This window comes from Perognathus longimembris, chromosome 16 (genome assembly GCF_023159225.1).
Source record: "Perognathus longimembris pacificus isolate PPM17 chromosome 16, ASM2315922v1, whole genome shotgun sequence".
In the NCBI taxonomy this organism is placed as follows: Eukaryota; Metazoa; Chordata; class Mammalia; order Rodentia; family Heteromyidae; genus Perognathus; species Perognathus longimembris.
The window spans coordinates 48,955,957-48,973,527 of NC_063176.1; the positions used below are offsets into that span (position 1 = coordinate 48,955,957).

Here is a 17,571-nt window from a genome sequence, read left to right on the forward strand (position 1 = left end):
TACTCTGTATAATGTCCCTGATGTCTAGTAACAAAAAATAAAATCTAAAATTTAGATTTAGTCTTTCTTATAATCACAAAATGTGACTATTTTAAGTCTCAATAAATCTAATATCTCTGCCCTAGCATAAAACATTTATATCAGAATAATATCATACATATCAGAATAATCTCTGAGTAAAGTCCGTTTGTAAAAGAGATAATATCATTGAAAAATGTAAGAATATTTCTTTTAAAATGTGATCTTTCTAACAAACTATAATGCTACATTGACATATTTATATGCAAGTATTACTGTCATTAAAAAGAAGTGTATTTTATAACTGGTAAATTATTTTTGAAGTAATTCAATTGTATAATTAAGTGATTCTAGGCTCAAAATGTTCACAGCTTGTTTGTCTAATTCATAATCGTGGTCTCAATGTGAATCATTAATTTTCTGTTTCAGTAGTTGAATTTATATCATACCATTATATACTGTCTGTAAAAATAAGATGGAACTCAACTGATGAATGCAGGCTTTGAGTTTAGGTAGTAGTAGGCTATTAATTTGCATAACAGAGCCATTGCTTTGTCTTGTCCTAATCTGACTCAGTTAATTGTGCTTCCATGCATGCATTCAATTTTTTGACTGGGTTTCATCCTAAACTGAGATCCCTGTGGTATCTCCATTTGTTTTAACAATGCAAGGACTAAAACATATTTTCCATATACTAACACTCACTTTACAATACTATCGCTTTGTTTTTTTGTTTTTTTTTTTTAAGGAAAATGCTGGTTATTTCCAGTTCCAATACACATACACATACTCCATACTCCATACACAGGAGATGCCAGTCCAATGACTTACCAGAATCCTTCCTTTTCGCCTTCCTTTAGGTGGCAAGTCCCTCCATGTTTACATGGGTTACTGATGCAGGCGTGAATTGGGACATCACAGTCCTGCCCCTGGAGGAGGAATGACCAAATAAGGGTGAACACAAGCACGGAAGTTCTCAGCAAATAAAGAAAGCAGAGTAGACTGATGGAAACACAGTACCTTGAAACCATATGGACAGGTACATCGATAAAAGTCAACTGGATCATTGTTACATGTGCCATCATTTTTACATGGATTTGATAAACAGGGATTACATTTAGCTAGAATGTTGACATCAACAGGACCTAAAAAAAATCAATGGGAAATAAAATCACATGAGAAACAGCTTCTTTCTACTTCTAGTTCACTTCAAATGCTTTCAGTGCCTTAATGCAAAAGTACATTGTCATAACACGGTTGTCCGTGTGGCTATGTGTGTTTTTCTCCCATAGCAAAACCAGCAGTCTTCATTATTCATGCATGTCAGAAGGAGGCCTTTTACTGGGAGGTACTGAGAGAATTTCTGAACCAGAACTGGAATCTTAGTTCTTCCTGGCTTAGGTAATTAGTAGCTGATGTTAATGAGACCAGAATACCTTATGGGCTAATTTATGCAGATATATTCATAATTATCGCCTACATCTTGGTCTTCACTAGAGCTATAGAAATACATGCTACCATTCCAGAAGAGAATTATCTGTGGGGTGGTATGACTTTTAGTAACAAGTAGAAATGTATCACTAAAATTAAACATTGTGTATATGTATATACATATATATCTCTTATTACTCTCATACAAGTGACACAAAAATGCTTTTTTCTCCCTTTTTTCCTCCTTTTCCACTTCCTTCCCTCCTTCTCTATTCCTTCCTTTCTCCCCATCTCCCTTTTTCCTTCTCTCCCTTAGTTCCTTCTTTTCTCTCTGTCCCTGGTCTGACCCCAGCCCCCACCCCCACCCCACACTAAGCATTTTCTCTACCATGAATGACTCCAGACCCAGAGCCACTTTTATGCACATCAAAATGCATCAAAAAGGAAATCTCTGTTGTATAACATTTTCTTGCATATATCTTTTAGATCCATTTTAGTTGTTATTTCATTAATGCAGTATGTGATGATTGATGTTTCCAGATCTTTCTTACAGAGAAGAAAATATATCACAAATACCTGTGATCTTACAGTGTGAGACACTCTCAATAAAATCTCCTGAGTCATAAAAGGCCTAGGTTACTGCAGATTTTGCTGCAGCCAGTTTGTATTAACTGTACGCTTTGGTAAATTGCCAACAATGTGGAAATTGATTGGCTCTCAAAATATTTTTTATTGCTATTTCTTTATACCCTGTGAAAACTCACTAGCTTTCTTTGTGTCAACTGGGTGACTAGAAAAATGGCAAAAAGTAACTTTATATATAAATGAAACGATTCTCTAACATAAATATTCACTTTATTGTTTCTGCCATCAATCTCTCTGATGTTCTTTTAATTCATTGGAATAAGAGGCATCAATTCCAAGATGACGTTTCATTGTGCACAATTTCTAGCAAGGATACTCGAAATATTATTAGTGACACAACTATACAGCTTGACCTCACTGTCAATGCTTAAACGTTCTACGGTAACTTCCTACCAGCAGTCATGTGATCTCTGATCATATGGACAACCTTTCATGAAACTATTCTACAGATTTAAGAGCATGTTACAAATATATTGAAGAAAGAACCAATTTACATGGTGGTCACTGAATGTCTTCCTATCTTTTCCTGTGCCTCGTCTTAGGAAATACTAGACCTTATCTAAATGGTTCAGCATTAGAATCCACAGGAAAAATACCCATCAGTTACCTCTATGAAATAAAACAAAGTTAAAAAAATCACCTTCTATAGATAGAAATACATACAAATTCCTGTTTCCTTTCCATATTTGTAAAGTGACAGTTTGGGGGGAAGGTTGTGTTCATGGAAAGGGTGAGTCTTGCATCTAGTGACAGCTCACACACTAAGAAAAGATCTTGCCAATATGACATTCCCTCTAATTTTTTCTTAGTAACCAGAATAACTAATGTAGTTTTCGCATCAAATTTTAAGTGGGGAATGGCTGGGATTAATTTTGAAGTGAGTCCCATAGGAACTCCATTTCCACCAAAGTATTTCTCATTGATGAGCAAACATTGAACTATTCTTCCCACTGGAGAAATGAATGGTAGCAATTAGTCAAAAGAGTTAAATGAAGGTAATAACTCACAGTAAATATCTTTGTGTTGACAATTAGTAATATAGCAAGCCGGTAAAACACTGACAGTGAGGAAACTGTAACCCCTTTGTACATCACTATGACAATAAATAAGTAATTATTCAAAAACAGAAAGAAAGAAAAAAGAACATAGCTTAGAACAGAAGAGTAGAAGAAAGCCACTGAGTATACATGCACAAACACAACAGCAGCTCAGCAAATCCAAGAGGTGGAAACACGTAGACACTGTCCAAGACCTTGAAAGAAAATGCTTTTTGGTCTTTCAGTGTTTTCAAACCTGCAGGACTATTGTTTGAATAGAAAAGTGTAGGACTGGCAATTTCTAAGTTTAGTCCATGGAACATGTTATCTTTCAGCAATTATGTTTGACTACCTGAGAAGCTACAAATGGTTTTAAGGGAAAAAGTAACTTACTACATTTTGAAGAACTTAATACAAAACATAGCTAACACAACCACTATACTGGAGGAGTCCCTATTTAGTTAACCATGTTGTCAAAATTTACTTAATAAATGTTTACAGTATTTTACTTGAGTAATAAACACAAACTAATTTTCCATGTCTTCTTTTTCCTGTGAAAAAATTTAATTTCTGATATTGTTAATGATGTTGAATTATTTCAATATCTAGATTTTTAAGGTTATTTGGAGATGGTTGGCCTTTTGTACATATTACTTTAGCCCTCAGCTCTCTTTGATTCTTTTACATACCTATGTGATTAGTATCAGGTTATTACTTATATATTTCAACCCTTTGCAAGTATATTCCTTGTACTTGGCTCCCTGCTCTCATCCATGGTCACAGTCATGTATTTATTCTTTTCTAAGTTAATTTTCTAAATATTTGATTTAGTTTTATTCCATTGTGCCCTCTTGCAAACTTATGACTGAATGAAAATATTTGACGACTTCAACCTATTTATATAGAATAAGGAAATGTCAGAGTATAAGGAACATCCTAAATAAAGTCTCATGAATTAGAGGAAGTGTCACCACAGAGTTCCTGCAGCAAATTAATATTTGATTAGTCCTAAGTAATGAAACAACACCTAGGGATGTCCCTGGAAATGTCAGACTCTGCAGTCCATCTGCTCAAATCACTCATTTAGACTTATTTTTTTCACATATTATTAGGATAATTTTTTTTCTTTTACTTAATTGAAGGTAAGGCTAATGATATTTAAGGAACATGCTGAAATTTACACTGTTTTCTAGACTTCCAACTTGTGGTTGCAGAACGATATTCACTTACATATTTATCCACATTTTGACACAGTTAAGAGGAAAGTAGACCTTGCCATTTATTGATCCCTTCAGAGGGATCTTCAGGGGTACTTTCTTCATAAGAGTGGCAGTCATCTGGGGAAATTGTAGGAACTATTATGAAAATAATCAAGAGTACAGGGCCACAACAAGAAATAAGTAACAATACCCAGAGTTACTGATTTTGTGTAGATGAGGAACAAAATTGACTTGTGAATTTGGTATGGACATCTATCAGAAATAACAGAGTAACTTTAAGAAACGAGAGGTCCTCTTTGTTCTTGCTTTGTTTCTTAGAAGGGAATTAAAATCTTCAAATCTTTCTCCTTTTTAAAGTCATTTCCCAGAATTGTGAAACATTTCCCAGGAAATTAGCCCTTGTGAGATGTGTGCTAGAGAGAAAAGAATCTTGCTTCAAAGAGACAGATATTTACTAGCATCACTGAAATGAAGAATGCCTGTCTAGGGAGACTGGATGAAGATTTGGTCTTGACAAATAAGAGCACTGTTTTATCAGCTCTATGTACAGAGGTGTGTTTAGCTTAATAATTCAAAGAAAATGAGAAGAAAGTTTGATTAACTACCTGTCCCTGTCACTTACTTTAATCTTTAATGGAAGAACTGCTGGACTTCAAATCCATTAAAGCTTGTAGTCAGACTTGCTTACTTGGCTCAAATCACTGGCTATGCACCTGAGGCCCAGATAGCCACCCACTGGGAATTGAATCTCATTTTGATTTATTACCAAAAGGTTCAGACCAAAACTTCTATCTATAACCCAGAGTCTGCCTTCATTCTAACATCTATTGAAAACATGACTCCAATAAGAAAAGCCTATAATTCTGCCCCCGAATAAAGTCAGAGGTACATCAATGATAATCAAGAAACTCAAGAGTATTTTTTGTCAGATATAACAAAGTAAATGGAGTCTTTTACTCAAAACCAATGAATCCTTGTTCCACTTTCTGTTACTGTGTTTCTAGTCTTTTAATATCAAAGGTATGTTTGTTAACATCCCTCCATCAATGCATTCATTTATCAAATATTTATGGAGGATATACTTTGTGCCAGGAACTAGGCTAAATTTCCAGGGATGAAAACCATGTGAAATGTCTGTTTCTGGAAAGCGAGAAAAGACATACAGGTATCAATTGGAGGAAGACCAGGAGAAATGAGAAGTTATACTATAGAATATGTGTGTTTTGAAGGTCTGTAAGCCGTTAAGGCAGTGAAATGTAAGTTAATCAAAATAGGAATCTGAAGTTCAGAAGAAAAATCACGGATAGGCATTTGAAATCACATGCTAAAATCAATTAGGAATTTGATTGGATTTAGGTGAGAACCTAATGTATGTGGACATTAAACAGTGGGCAAAAAGAAAGTGATGTCAGTAAAAAGAATGGAGAAAAAGAAGAACATACAGAGAAGAAAAGGTAATCCAGCCCTCAGACAAAAGGACAAATGAGGATCACTACAAGAAAGACACTGAAGTGGGCTGAATGGAAGTGCCCTTTTGTTTTCAGTTTATGGCTGAAAATAGTTGTCAGATGATGTGGCTAAATATCCTCTAAAGTTGCCTTGCATAAATTGTTAAACAAAAACACAAAGGTTAAGTATAACTCCTGCAGAATCATTAGGCCTAGTCATTTGCTGTATAACAAACCCTAAGCCAGTAGAAGAACTTTTAGAATCTAAATGGGAAACAATACTTAATTCATAGATTATCATTATGAGAAAGAATATGAATATAAAACATTCATGGGTGGAACATTTCCCCCAATTTAAATGCTTTAAAGTACATGGAAAGATTGCTTCTTTTTACTTTATATGAGTGATGCTTTTGATAGATAATTGTATACAAACTCAATCTTTTTGTCTTTAGCCAGTGAGCATATCAGCCTCTAAAATAACAATTTCCTTGACTCTTGAACTGACTTTTGCAGTTGAAGGAATAAGCCCTTAGTTGCATTTCCTGCCTCATTGTTGGCAGACATATTCTGATTTGAGTCTCCATCTTTTCTTATGTGTTCCACTCTCAGTTCTATTGGGCTTCCTCTAAAAATCTCATAGAACAAATAGTCCACAATTGTTTGACATAGTTTCCTTATAAATATTTTACAAAATTTTTTCTTCACAAACTTACTTTAAAATTGTCTGTTTAAAGAAATATCTTAGCAAAACATAAGCTCCATGAGGATAAAATAAATAGCATTTATCATGACATTTTTAACACTTGTAGCTGTGACTCACATATATTAGGAACTCCAATAATAATTATCATATGGAAGAGGAACAAAAATTCACTTCTAATAGAGTGTATATTTCATAGCACATTGAAATGTTTAATGAATGTATATCAAATGAAAAAATGAAACAACCCAGTTGTCTGAATAGCTGAATCTTCCTAAATTGGGACCTTTAAAGGGACTACTAGAAATTAATCATGTTCTATGACCTATTTTAGTTTTCTTATTGAAAACTTGGAAAGGGAAAAAAAACACCTTATTGTTGTTTATTAATTGCAGCCTGAGTGATTACTTTAAGATTAACTGATAATAAAAAAAATGAGGACAGGACATTTAGGTTATAAAGACATATCCTGACTACTTCCTACTAAAGAATGTTCTCACTTGTGCGTTAATTATATATACTGTGACTATTACATTTATCCCACATCAGGTATATGAGTTTATATTATGAAGAAAAAAACATAAAAATGGAGATATAGTTTTATTGACATGTTTAGTTTTGTAAAAAAAAGTAAGTTACATTTAAATACAACTCTGTAAACATGTCTTCAAATAAAAGAGTTTTTACCTTCCAGATATAACTTAAAATTATAGGCAATTTTATTTAACAGTGGGGATTGCATTTACATGATTCTCATGAGAAGAATGAAAATAAATAAAAATAAATGATGCTGGCATAATTGTGAGAAAAGCTAAATTTAAATATAAAAAGTAAATTAGGGGCTGGGAGTGTGGCTTATTAGCAGAGTGCTTGCCATGCATGCATGAAACCTTGGGTTCAATTCCTCAGCACCACATGAACAGAAAAAGGTGGAAGTAGCACTGTGGCTCAAGTGGTAGAGTGCTAGCCTGGAGCAAAAAGAAGCCAGGGACAGTGCTCAGGCCCTGAGCCCAAGCCCCAGGACCGGCAAAACAACAACAACAACAACAAAAAAAAAAAAAGAGAAGGGCCAGGAGATTTCCCTGAGTGGTTTATTTTAATTAATAGTTTAGAATATTTTGCTGTTTATCAATCTGCTTCTTATGAGCAAGCATTTCTGGTAAAATATATTAGATTAATTCAAACTTTCCTTCTTTTGTATCTGCCACAATCAGGTGTACTCAGCCATGTTGATGACTTAAGAATCTTGTAATTAAAATTTATGAAGTAAAATTTACTAGCAAGTCCTGGACTAAGAAATGCAGGGTTAAATTCTGGCTCCTTTACCAATTAGCTGAATAATGATATTATACAAGTTAACTGATCCAAGTGTAATATCTGTATCTCTCAACTGTGACAGTTAGTAATAGCTCTTATGCAGAACTAAGGTACGGATTAAAAGATAGAAATATATCTCAGTGTAATGCAAAGCATTCCAAAAAAGCAGTGAGCAATTATTGTTATTGTCACTATTACGCCCACCATCGGTAGCAGTAGCAGTATTGGCAATAAATCCAGTACACACTGTCATAAGTCTTGAACTAGCAGAAAATTAATAAGGCACTGAGAAGTCACAATGTTTTGACAAATGCTGAGATAGAGGCAAAAAAAATCACTTTGAGTTTCAGTGTTTGCCCTCATTCTAATTTTATATTAAGGTATACAAAAATGAAATAAATCCTAGTCTTCTCCACACAATTGTACGGCATGCATTGAGTATTGTGCTTACAGTCTAGCCTACATCCATGATAGTGGCTCTCGAATTTAAGGAATGACTTCAAATATTAGTATTGATTTGCTATTGTGGTGAATGCAAATTCAAACTGCCAAAGTTCACTTGATAGACTTTGGGCCTTCTGTCATCTGTTAGTTAACAAGTATGAAATCGGCTGTCTCCTGGTAGCCCTGGAATAGGTATAGAATTCTCTAAAGTACAGCTCTGTTCCTACAAATCTGCCCACCTGGACCACCATCCAGTTCATGAGAGACACCATTAAATCCTCCACAGCTATTTCCTTTGACACAATGCTTCCTCTGAACTCTTGCAACAATGATACTACACAATATGGTAGCCAGGAGTCATGTACCAAAACTTCAACTTATATTTAAGTGAGATGAAATGAACACACAAAGAAACAACCTCCAGAATCACATTAGCTGTACAGTAAGTAATGGAGTGCTAGCCAATATGGCCACCATATTGGCTAGAGCATACAGGAAACATTTCCTTCTCTACTAAGTTCTACTGATAAGAACTAAAATGACTAGTTTTCTTGCCAACTGCTTTTATTCATTTCTGGTATACTAACTACACCAGAGATACTAGTTGTTAAATGAAAAAAAAATAGGTGGCCAGTTTAGTGCGGTAAATCTTGAATTAATATACTGCATGTATTCTATGTTTACTAACATATATGCACTATTATAAATCTTTTCCAGAATATCTTAGAAAAAAAAAAGAAATCTATCCAGGGTATACATTTAAGAAATAAAGATAAGCATCAGGATTTTTCAAGAACATGTGCTTCTCTGAGCACAGTGATATAAGAGAACCAGTTTTAAATTTCTCATGCCTCCATGTAACCTGCCTGGTAATATATATGATTAAAAATAAGACCTTATGCTTCTTTGACAATTATTTCCCCCTCACTTTACAACAGAAAGAATGGTATCACTCTGAGCCCATCAGACCCCAACCATAGAGTACTGCCCCAGGAAAGACTTGGGTTACAAATGAAAAATCATAAAGGCATGGTCTTTGTAAAGGTACTTATGGTCAAGAGCCTTATCATTGGAGAGGCATTGCAATAAAGTTTTACCTTCAGTTTCCAATAAACTAGCAAAGTATCGATAAACAATTGTACTGTTTCAATCGACAATGTCCTGGTATGAATGAATAATTCACTGTAGAGAAGACTGTAAAATAGTATAGGGATTTATTTTTTCCCCTGAACTGGAGTTTGAACTTTAAGGCTTCACACTAACTCAGCTGGTACAGTACTACTTGAACCACACCTCCAGCTTGGTTGTTTTTGCTGGTTATTTTGGAGGTGGAATCTCAAGAAGGACTATTCTTCCTGAGTTGGCCTCAAAATATGGTCCCCTGGACCCTAACCTCTTGAGTGGCTAGGATTACAGGCCAGAGCCCCAAGGACTGAGCTAGAGATCTTGCTTTAAAAATTAACTCATATTTGTGGGCTGGGGATTTAGCTCAGTGGAAGAGCAACTGCCTGGTGAGCACAAGGCCCTGAGTTTGGTCCTCAGCTCTGGAAAAAAAACCCACAAAAAACCTATAAAAAAAAACAAAAAACCTCATATTTAATTTCACCAAAGACATTTAAAAGAAAAACAGAAGTTTGATTTAAAAATGTAAATATTTAAAACATGCTAATACATATACTTTTTATTTTTCAAAAAAATGTTTAGCATGCTGAAGAAAGCAATGGATGCTAATTTAATAGTGTTTGGGCGTTATTCTTTTTTTTTTTTGTTTGTTTTGTTGCCAGTCCTGAGCCTTGGACTCAGGGCCTGAACACTGTCCCTGGCTTCTTTTTGCTCAAGGCTAGCACTCTGCCACTTGAGCCACAGTGCCACTTCTGGCCATTTTCTATATATGTGGTGCTGGGGAATCGAACCCAGGGTTTCATGTATACCAGGCAAGCACTCTTGCCACTAGGCCACATTCCCATCCCCTGGGAGTCATTCTTTTGAAAATACCTTCTTTAATTATGAAATCAGGGAGTGTTTCCCACCATGGTGTGTTTTGCTTTCTTTAAAATGCAAATTTGAAGTTTTACTTTAGCACTGTTAATTGTTGACCTATATTGAGTGCTTCCCCTGTGTGAGGAAGCATACTCTATATCAACTCTTTATTTTTTATTTTTATGTTTTGTACTGGTCCTGGGCTTGAACTTAGGGCTTAGCTTTTTCACTCAAGGCAGATGCTATACTACTCAAGCCATAGCTCTACTTCTGAGGTTTCGGTAGTTAATTGGATATAAGTGTCTCAAGGATTTCCCTGCCCAGGTTGGCTTTGAATCTTGATCCTCCAATCTCTGCCTTCTGAATAGTGAGGATTATAGGCGCAAGCCACTGGCAACTGGACTCAACACATTTTAATCTAATTAAAACCTTTCAGCTTGGTACTGACCAGATGGAGGCATAGATTGGATAACTAGTAAAACTATAATTTCTGTCTAATAGAAAAACATAACTAGGATTTAACCCACCAGATTTCAGTTTAAAGCTCATGCTGTGAGCTACTGTGTCGTGTTACCTACTTAGAGATGTTTTTCCTACAAAAATGTTCAGGTGTTGAAAGCTTCTTTCTTCATGTACGTTCACAAGTCTCAGAAGGGTGATCCCACTGTTAACTTGTCTGTGCAATACAATACTTAAGATTTACTTAGACACAGAACACATGCTTAGTCAACATTTCCTGATTATGGATTTAGAAGTTTCGAGACTGTTTTCCCTCTGTCCAATTCTGAGTGCCCTTCTTAAAATGTACCATTTAGGCATAATGGAAACTTGTGGGGTTTTTTGTTGCTTTTTTGTTTGTTTGTTTGCTTGGTAAGGAGTTTAAATTCATATATTTGACTGCCCTAAATGGCAAAATACAGAAAACAAGTCCAGTAGACATTATCTGCAGGAATTTTAATTAATGGTTAATTTTATTTCCTCTTCCAGAAATAAAATCTTGCTTTTGTTTTATGTTTAATATTTTCCTATTCAGATTTGTTTGCATATATCCCAATAAGAGAAGATAATAATATTTGTTACATAGATCACCATTTAGAACTTACAAAGATATGACAGGGAAAGAAGAAGGGTTGTGAGCAAGCTGAAAGGGCACAAGGACACAGGAAGGTCAGCAGCACAGGAGGCAAGTCGGAAGGTTTGGCTGTAGCACAGGGGAGGGCCCATTTCCCCTTACCTGGTATTAGGAAGCCACAAGGCCCTGGCAGACCTGACAGCAAGTGACAGATTCGGACAAGGCAAAAGCAAAAGATTGCACTTGTTAGGGGCTACAAAAGAAATTCCCAGAAATTATCGGTTCTTTATTTCTCCCTACATTTCAAGAATTGTCCATTTCCAATAGACTATTTCTAAGAATTATTTGACAAGGCTTCTTCTTTAATTGGAGATTTTGAGTAATTGCAATGTCTATGTTTTAAAGCAGAGGTGAATACTTTGCGTGCTTTTTATGACGACCATTAAAGTCTAGCCGCACATGGGTGTGCTTTTTGGTTTCTTTGATAATTTATCTTAGGACTCTTAAAAGAGGATATTGAAATGTAACATTTGTGAAAGACAAACAAAAAGTATAAAAATTCAAGGTATACCTTGACAGGTAAATTTCTTGGAAGGAGTTGTAAGTAACAATTTATCTGCCATTTCTCCAGGACCAGCACAGCGGGCAATTCCAGGTTCCTTATATTCCGACTTTACCCAGTCGGATAACCACTGCATGTTACAATCACAGTAAAGAGGGTTGGCTCCAATTGCTCTGGAAAAACAACACCACAAAAGCACACACATACACACACACAACACAAGTATGGAAGCATTGTTATTTCCTAAGGGAAAAGATTTCAAAGTTATGCTCAGTAAGAAAATCTCTATAGATTTATTGGTAGTGAAATAAAATAATTAAGCAGAATTTCGAGGCAGTGAGAATTCTCCTTTTCCTGAATTATGTGCAGTTGGAGGATTTATGAAAACTCTTACTAGGTTAACTTATGAGGTTTACAAGATCTCCTCATACTTGCAGAGACAGTTTACATTGGATGTACAATCCAATTGTACAATATAAGTGGAATCACTAATTCTTTGCTGAGAAGTCAATCATAATGTAAGTTCCCATGGACCCAACCAAGAATAAAGTTTGATCTTAACTATGAAGAACCCTCTATTGCTGAGGAGACTAGAATGTAAATATGCAGAAACATATTTCAAGAGAAGAGGTACAATATTCTCCAACTATTCATTTCTCTAAATTGTCTACATTTCTTTACTTGTTAAAGTTTGTGGGTTTGGTTTAGGTCCAAACTGACTTTGACATTTATAAAGAATTGGATAATTATAACCATGTCATACTAAACATCATCCAAGGAGGAATGGATCCTACATCAGTTCCCTAAACTTCCTTCCAAGTTTGCCATGGTCTTTATATTATACCCAGTAACAACAGAATAATAGAATGTCTCCCTAGTGAATGATTAGTCAGTAGAAAAAAATATTTGAATTGTTTCATTGCACTTCCAATAACTTTGGAGGTAAAACTAGGCTTCTATATGAGAAAATGCAAAGGGTCAACATTTAACAACAGCTACTAAGATTGGAATGCTTTCCACTAGAAGACTATACATTCCTGAACCATGAAAAATAAAATGGTGCAGGGTGTTATTGTCTATAATAAATAAATTTTGCTACACAAATGAAACCAGTTTGAAGAAAGCTTCATACAGGAGTAACACTTTGGTTGTGACTTGCAAAAGTTCAGTTGGGCCAAGCCAAATTAAAGAGGAGCTGAATATCCTCGAACCAAATAATGAGAAAAAGCTCAGGAAGGTTGGAGAGGTCTTTTTGCTGAAGATACACTTTTAACTTAGCAAAAGAAAAAAAATCTCAGCTAATGGGAAGTAAAAGCTGAAAAATTAAATTAAAACTGTCTTGGCACGAGGACATGGCGTCTAGGTTGAAATGCTCAATTTCATTTTTTTTTTTTTTTGGAAGATACAACCAACCAGAGCTCATCTAGGAGATAGAAAGACTGGTCACAACTCTCTTTGTAGAGAGCATTAAGCTCCAGACCCATACCAGATTGCTAAATACTCACAGGTGTGATAACGCAGAAAGGTCATTGAATGCACCTTCGGGGACAACAGAGATATCATTTCCATGTAGAGATCTATGAGTAAGAAAAAGCACAATCAAATTGCCTATATTTTATAGTGTTCAGAAGAATTCTCATACATGCATGAATAGTTTATACAGTTTATATATTTTATAATCAATGAAGAGAAAGATGGTTGGTTCACTTTATTAACAGTCTTGATGGTAGGAAATCAGTTTATGTCTTATAAAATCTTACAAAGTAAATTCCAGATTGAAGAGTTAAGTGTAAATATAAAATTAACAGTGTATTGAAAGGAAATTTGCTTTTTTATATAATCAGGAGATGGGAAAAGCCTTCAAAACATGACATAAACCCAGAAACCATAAAGGAAAAGAGTAGCTTTTTCTTTTTTTAAAATTTGTTTTCATGCTGTTTCTGGGGCGTGAACTCACATCTGTCCCTGAGCTTTTTTTTTTTTCTTTAGACCTAGCGATCTACCATTTGAGCCATAGGTCTACTTCTGGCTTTTAGTGGTTAATTAGAGATGAGTCTCACAGTCTTTTCTACTTGGTCTGCCTATAAACCACAATCCTCAGAGCTCAGGCTCCCAAGTATTTAGGGTTATAGCATGAGCCACTAGCTTCCAGAAAGAGTAGCAAATTTTTGACAGCAACAACAAAAATACATGTGATATGATTTCATTTATGGCAAAGAATATAAAATATTCATAACCTTGTAACATATTAAGATAATCCTTTATAAAAAGACCTAAAAGCCATGGTCAGGTAGCAAAGGCACAAAGATAACTGGTTTGATACTAAAAAGATAAAATAATTAATCAGTGGAAAAATGGATGTTCACACTATTAGAATAAGTATAAATGTTCCATAAACAAATTAAATATACTCAAATGCTGTATTAGAAATGCATATCCAAACTGGATGGATAATTCTCAATTTGTCACATGTAGACATAAGAAGAATTGGTATTCACTATTTCTTAGAATATTTTCAGAAAGGTACTTTACACTATAGCAGATGAAGAATCAATTACTGATAAAATGACAAAATCTTGTTTAGGAGAAAACTTGACTATTATTTTTGGCACCCCCCAATTAAAGTCATTGCTGATTTGCCACCAAGATGCATGCAGAAGATGTAAACTTGAATTCTGTACAGAACAACTAATTTGAAATTAATACAAATGGTAGCAAGCATGAGGATGATTACCTCAGCAATGTCCGGTCCAACGTACAGAATATGTGTGCAGCTTAATAGGGAGATATCTAGATATGATAGAATAGAAACCTTCTAAAGCATATGTTACATGAAAACAACTCATTACTGTTGAACACTGGTGATGCACGCCTGTAAGCCTAGCTACTCAGAAGGCTGAGAGCCTTCTGGAGGTTCAAGGTTTGATCCCAGCTTAGGCAGAAAAGCTGTCAAGACTCCACCTTACATTAGCCAGGAAATTGTTGTGTTGGAGGTGTGGCTCAAGTGGCAATGCTCCCAGCAATGAGCTAGAAAGATGAGTAAGAATGTGAGATCCTGAGTTCAAGCCCCTGTGCGTGCACAATAAAAATAATCGTAAAAGAAAATGGCAGAACAAGAAAAATATTACATATATGGCTTTGAAAAGTAATAAGCAGTGGGTATACATATATTAGAATATAAAAGATAGGAAGGGTATATTGAAAAAGTATGTTTCCACAGTAAAAATGTATTCACGTTCTATCTGACTTCTAAAGCAATTAGGCTTTTTTTTTTTTAACAAAAAGTCAACTGGAGATGTATAAAGCATATATTTCAATATCATATATTATCAAATAAATAAGTACAACAGCCACAAGTGTTACAGAATAGGTTCTATTGAGCACAACAAAGTGGTGGAACAATGATATCCTAAAAATGTAGCTTTCTAACTTCCAAAGAGCTTGATATCCTCCCATGTGACTTTCTAACTTCCAAAGAGCTGGGCCCTTGGAAAGAGGCAAAATCTTTGACAACTCAAAACAGATCCTTGAGAAGAGAGGAATTTTGTTTGACACAGGATGCTTACAGTAATCGAAGAGACTTTAATCCATCGAAGGTTCGGGAAGGAATACATCTCAGTCGGTTGTAACTAAGAATTCTGAAAGCACACATATGCCAGTTTATTATATTCAGGAATGGAATAATACCTGGTTATCATTTAAACAATAAAGTAGTTAAGAAATTGATTATTTGGGCATCCTACAAATTGAGACTATTCATACACAACACATACTTTTTTTTATCCCTGTGGTATCTTCCTAACATCAAACATTTATTTTTGAAATACAACTGAGAATATTTCTCTCTACCTTTGCTCCTGTCATTCCCTCCCTAAGATGTAATGCTACAAATGCTTCAGGCTTACCCCCTAACTTGCCACAAACATAATCATTCACTCATTCCTTCTGTGATATAATTTAGTACTTTCTGTGATGGCTCCCTCTGCTTTTTTTATTGTATAGGTCATGAACAGGGACACGGGCATTGCAGTTACAAAAGTAAGGTAATGACTACATTTCTTTTTTAAACTCTATTACCTTTCCCTCATTTTCTCCCACTTACTACTCCCAACCCTCCTCTTCTCTAAGTAAGTTTTGGATGTTTCTCTCAATGGAATTTGTATTTTTTTACTAGAAAAGGTCAGCATCTAGTAAATACATTTTTGTACCATAAATTAATGAATACTCAGAACCACACTGTCACACTTACAAGGTGAGAAGTTGGGTCATGTTGCTGAAGCTTTGATTGGAAAGAGTGCTTATTCGGTTATTACTTAAGTCTCTAAAAGGAAAAAGAAAGATATGGAGTCTACCATTAAACCAAAATAGAAATATTAGTGATCTGTAGAAAGACACAGTCCTGGTAGAATTGCAGCATGGGGCTATATCTGAACACAACACCAATACTGGACTAACATCTCAGATTGTCATGTGTACAATATTTTATTTACACCTCTCCCTGTTGAAATCAGAAGTGCCTATATATCTTGTTCTCGCCAGTGGAATATGGGCACAGTGGCAGGTCTTGCTTAAGAGTATGATCTTTGAAGGGTAAGGGTCTCTTTGCCTCTGATCTTTGTTCCTAGAAGACTTAGAATATTCTTGGAGATAACCATGTAGACTAAACTTTTATGGATGAGAAATAAAATATTTCTGAGGAAGTCCCACATTCATTCCCAGACCCACATTCATTAGCCGTGCTGATAGATATACTCACTAGTACATGTACTCAAATTTGACAATCTAATGTCTCTATGATTTAATTCTATCACATATTGGTAGTAAATAAAGATATAGCAAGTGTTCTAGAATGACCATGTTACAGGAGGGTAGTACCTGGCTATAAATAATTGATATTATCTCAGAGCTTCACCAAATCCTCAGTTCCTTGACATCTACTCCTCTATGAAGTAGAATAAAATAAAGATACAAAAATATGTCACTCACATAAGTGTTAACTGCTTGTAGTTAGAGAGTTCCTTAGGGACCAGTGTAAATTGGTTACCATCCAGATACCTAAAAACAAGGAAACAACATGATTTTATGAAGAAAGATTAGACAGGTGACAAACAAGGGAATAATATTATTCTATTTTCAGCCAACACAGGGAAATAGATGGCATTTTTATTAATATGTCATAATCCAAGCTGGGATCATTATTCTCCAAAAGAAAAGAGCAAAGTTGTTGTGCCATCCAGCAGAATATTTGGGGTTTATATAGGATACACCACAAAATCTAGGATAGACTTATAAGTCTTTTCTATTTTGTTTTTTCAGGAAAGCAAGGTAATAAGCATCTAGCCATTTTTGTGTCAGAGAGAAATTTCACTCAGCAAACTGTATTTTGAATTGTCCTCCAGTTTACTCTGTGTGGCAAAAAAAAAACCCACACAAAACAGTACCATGAAATTCACCAACTACTGAGAAAATCCAACTGCTGTAATTATGAGCATGCTTTTACTTGCATATGTATGTATTACTTAGCTTGGTAAGATTTAGTAGATATTTGCATGCAATTTGGTTTAAATTAAAATGGCTTTTTAATCATTTATCTTCTTGGTGATAATATATTTTAAAGTTTCAAAGATAATCATAACACTTGACAAGTGTACAAATGTCATATATATGTAAAATAATGACACACAAATAAATCTA

The 17,571-nt window shown here is 34.9% G+C and overlaps 1 protein-coding gene across 4 annotated transcripts in view; it reads right to left on the reverse strand.

Annotated features, from left to right (window-relative positions):
* Positions 1-17,571, reverse strand: part of Slit2 (slit guidance ligand 2) — a 298,280-nt gene that overhangs the window by 41,859 nt on the left and 238,850 nt on the right. For all 4 annotated transcript variants that reach the window (XM_048364637.1, XM_048364635.1, XM_048364636.1 and 1 more), the window contains 7 exons: positions 16,864-16,932; positions 16,127-16,198; positions 15,444-15,515; positions 13,383-13,454; positions 11,887-12,050; positions 1,039-1,163; positions 850-947 (listed from right to left, as the gene is read on the reverse strand). In XM_048364637.1, the coding sequence (XP_048220594.1) occupies positions 850-947; positions 1,039-1,163; positions 11,887-12,050; positions 13,383-13,454; positions 15,444-15,515; positions 16,127-16,198; positions 16,864-16,932 (672 nt within the window). The remainder of the gene's footprint in view (positions 1-849; positions 948-1,038; positions 1,164-11,886; positions 12,051-13,382; positions 13,455-15,443; positions 15,516-16,126; positions 16,199-16,863; positions 16,933-17,571) is intronic.